General features: G+C 43.7%; 1 protein-coding gene across 1 annotated transcript; it reads right to left on the bottom strand.

The window, feature by feature from the left end:
- Positions 1-2037: 2037 nt before the first annotated feature.
- On the bottom strand, positions 2038-3470 carry LOC112183878. The gene is made up of 4 exons (XM_024322193.1): positions 3256-3470; positions 2884-3213; positions 2573-2779; positions 2038-2455 (listed from the first exon to the last, which is right to left on the bottom strand). The coding sequence occupies exons 1-4, from the start codon at positions 3468-3470 to the stop codon at positions 2038-2040; spliced, it is 1170 nt and encodes a 389-aa protein (XP_024177961.1).
- Positions 3471-3727: the final 257 nt, after the last annotated feature.

Here is a 3727-nt window from a genome sequence, read left to right as displayed (position 1 = left end):
CATGCTATGCAATACATAACCAAACTCCTCAATCAATTTTTGTTTCTGACGGGCGCTCTTTCCTTCTAAAACAAGCTAAAGAAGCTGCCTCCACCATACCTTTCAGCAAACTTAGTGAGTGGAACCATGAACTGAAGGAACTTTCCCACCCTCAAATGAAGATCAGATACGGTTCAATGGGAGCGCAATATCATCAATAGTGATACTCAAGCGATCCTCAGTGTCAAAGAGCGAGAGAACAAGCAGAGGCAATGCACAGCAGAACCCCTATACTAACCAAGATTGCAGCAGTAACGCCTTCGTCCCCCAGTGCTGTCTCAGGGAGATGGGGCTAAAATGATGTCCCTCCAACTATCAACAAAAATGATCCACCCTACAAAAAAAAAAGAGTGACAGATTCACAAGAAACGCGCAGCAAAACTTGATTATGTGGACTCTATTTATCTCTTCCCATACTCCATTGTCTATCTCTTCCCATACTCCACATAATCATGGGGGCTAAAGGCACCACAGTCAGTGCCAAGTAGTGCAATAACAATTTAGAACACTACGTATCCGCTCATTATGGTCATCCTCGCAAAGACTATCGTTGATAGCAGATTCTTTCACCAAATCATTTATACCGATGTCCTAACAAATCACATACAAGCAGACTGTCAAAAAAAAAATGCAATACTAAACTCACTGCAGTCAACACCAAATAATGCTATACTAACTCACAACTTTGCGCACCTGCTTGTTACGATTATCTGCACAAGGACAGACATTTACAGCAGATTCCTTCATTAGAGCACTAGCACCAGCCACCTAACAAGGCACTTGCAAGGGAAATGTTTACCAAAAAAAAAAAAAAACAGAGAACAGGAAGAAGAGAAAACATGCAGAAAGCCTTGGCCATGTATCCCACTAACATTATGCTCGTGATTCTCCATCGAGATAGCAGCATGAGCTCCCTGCAAGGCAACAACTCAACCACTACACAAACAAAAAATAATAACTCATGCAAGAGTACAGAGGCCTAAGTTTGGTTGCATACTTAGTTAACACCGCAGCTATCCTCTTCCATTAAAGCTACGGTTGGATTACCCTGCAAAGCAATAAGTTATTATTCAAGCATAGACACCACACCAAGAGAAAATACCAAGGTCATGTAGCAACATGCAACATGCAAAGAAGCAAGTATACTCACACAAAATTACACAGAATTCCCAAGCATATAAACTCATCTGATCATCCTCATCTCCAAGGGATTCCGCCTATTAGGAAAGAAAAACACCAAGTAAATCGCACGTCATGCAGCCAAAAAAAAAGAGAGAAGGAGAAGAAGATCGTGCCAGAAAAGGATACCTAACTACTATCATCACAGGTCTCTCCCTCATAAGTATCAGATTCATTCTCCTCATGTGTACTAACATTATCACTAAGGGGGCTACCATCAATGTTGTCACTTGGCGTGTCACTAAGATCAACATGAGCAGCGCCCTTATTCGACGGTTTAGGTTTAGAAAAACTCATGTTAGCAACGCGAGAGCTCCGTCTGCGGACAGCAGGTGAGGCATCAACTGTAACCTTTTGCTTAGTAGCTCCACTAAGTCTTGAGCAAGAAGCGGCTTTCCTTTTCTTCCATTTTCCATCAGCTAAACTCGACAGCAGTATCACTCTAACACCAAAGGTACTTTTGACTACTGGAGGAGGGATGCGATCCTTTGCCACCTTAGGTTTGAAGCGGCAAACCTTCTTTTTTACTTTCATCTCTATTCTCGGAAGGCCTGACTTCACCTTTTGTTGCACACTTGTCACCCTCCTATTTTCTTGTCAAGTCCACCTCTAAATCATCCCCGCCTTTAAGATGACCAACCACACGTTCTATGCCATTCGAGTATACCTCAGTATATGGAAGGTTAAGTTTAGACATGACACCCATGACAGTGCTACTGTGAAGTAGTCTCTTGTTCTCACTATTGGCTTTCGGACACAACCTAGTTCCGCCAGTCTAAATAAACCTCCTGAACTTGCACCGCTGCAACTCCCAAAACCTCAAGAACGTTGATGTAGGGGAGCCAACACAGTCCTTCTTCCTGAGACTATTTGAGAGCATACCCTACAAGAAATACCATCTATCTGAGTGAAACCCATGATGCAGTCCCCAAGATGTCCACCGTAAGATAGATGCGATGGCACATCCTGGTCAATGCCAAACTGCCTCTTAACTCTATGAGGGGAATACTTCTCCATCACAGGGTCAAAGAAATCGCCACATGCTATTATGGACTGTGCACTAGTGGCAAGAAGCAACTCAACCGATTCTAAGAACGGTGATGAATTACCCTCTGGATAAAAGAAAGGAAATGCCTGGAAGCCATGAGCAGTAAAATATGGCCTGAAATTGAACTGCCTAATGTCATCCAAAACAGTAGGCCTAAATGCACCCTTCTTGGCCTTCCTTCTGAACCATCTATAACACAACGGGAATCCTACTAGATTGAAGTCTCTTTTACTTCCCTCAAGTTGATGAAAGGACTCAAGAGTTACAGGTTCCACAGCCGAACCTTCGAATCTCTCCTATACAAACACTTGAAGGAAGAAGCTAGATACTAAAGAGTCAATGCCATACTGCCCCGCACCTTCTTTGTCACCCTTTGAAATCTGATCAAGCTTCCTATATAGATGACCAAGGAAGAGAGGAGCAAGAGGGAAACAAGTACCGGCTGCTAGCATAATGGCCAATGGGAAGGCTCGTTGCTGCACGTTCTCATAGGGAAAATCCTCAAAGATGAACCTGCTCAACCAGTAAGCAAACATGGCCTCCACCAAGCAGCCAGATTCAAAGCATGCACCATGCTTAAACTTGCCTCCATCCGCCGAGCCCCAAAAGTGTCTCACCCAGTTACAAAAATGGAACACTTCTTTAAAGTCATGAGCACCCTTTTCCAGAAGCTGCAACTTCTTCTCTGCGCCTTATTCATCTCTATCCTGAAGGGATTGCCATCTCCAATGCTCGGGATTCTCATAATATTGCAAACATCTTCCAGAGAAGGAGTAAATTCCCCCCAGGAACAGATGAACGTGTGAGTCTCAGGGCTCCATCTTCGTACCACATGGCAAAGGCAAATGTCATCTTTGTAAACCTCACAAAAGCCGGAAATAAACAGTGAAATCTTCACTCCAGCTCCAATAAGGGCCTCTTCAAGCTTTTCCTGTTGTGCCTCAAAGCTGACCCATTCAGGTCAACCCGCAGGGGTCCTCACAGGATACCGGAAACATATAGGCACTGCAGGGTACTCTCCCCACTCAATAAGCAACCTGGATATGAACTTGGGAGAAACAAAGCACCCAGAAAACTCATGAGATGCCTCCTCTGAGCTACCTTCACAGTCCCCCGTGGTGGAAGCGGGAATGAGACCATCTTCCAGTGAGAAGTGGTGGTCATGAAGTTCAGTAGGCTGAGAAGACTCAGATGCTTGTGCCATTGAAAACAAAAAGGAAGCCCTCCTGCAAAAAAAAAAAAAAAAAAGGGAGATGTACTACCTGTGAGCAATAGCAATTGGTTCTCTAATATATGGTAATCCCTATCTGACACCAACAAGAAGGCAGAATGCCAAGCATAATCACACAATTAACAAAGCATGCAACGCCATGCCGAAATATATCACATCCCTATGATATATTGTGATAAATTCATCATCGGTGCATCGCTTTCAAGCAAAATATAACAACCAAGCAAACA

Source organism: Rosa chinensis, chromosome 2, assembly GCF_002994745.2.
Source record: "Rosa chinensis cultivar Old Blush chromosome 2, RchiOBHm-V2, whole genome shotgun sequence".
NCBI lineage: Eukaryota > Viridiplantae > Streptophyta > Magnoliopsida > Rosales > Rosaceae > Rosa > Rosa chinensis.
This window is presented reverse-complemented; position numbering and strand designations above follow the sequence as displayed.

Bases quoted from the DNA above. Each gene is read 5' to 3' on its own strand.
- LOC112183878 (XM_024322193.1), bottom strand. From the start codon at position 3,470: ATGGCACAAGCATCTGAGTCTTCTCAGCCTACTGAACTTCATGACCAC. The intron at 3,214-3,255 runs GTATCCTGTGAG...TGAATGGGTCAG, and splicing joins GCAGTGCCTATATGTTTCCG to CTTTGAGGCACAACAGGAAA. The intron at 2,780-2,883 runs GTGAGACACTTT...CTGGTTGAGCAG, and splicing joins TGTTCCATTTTTGTAACTGG to GTTCATCTTTGAGGATTTTC.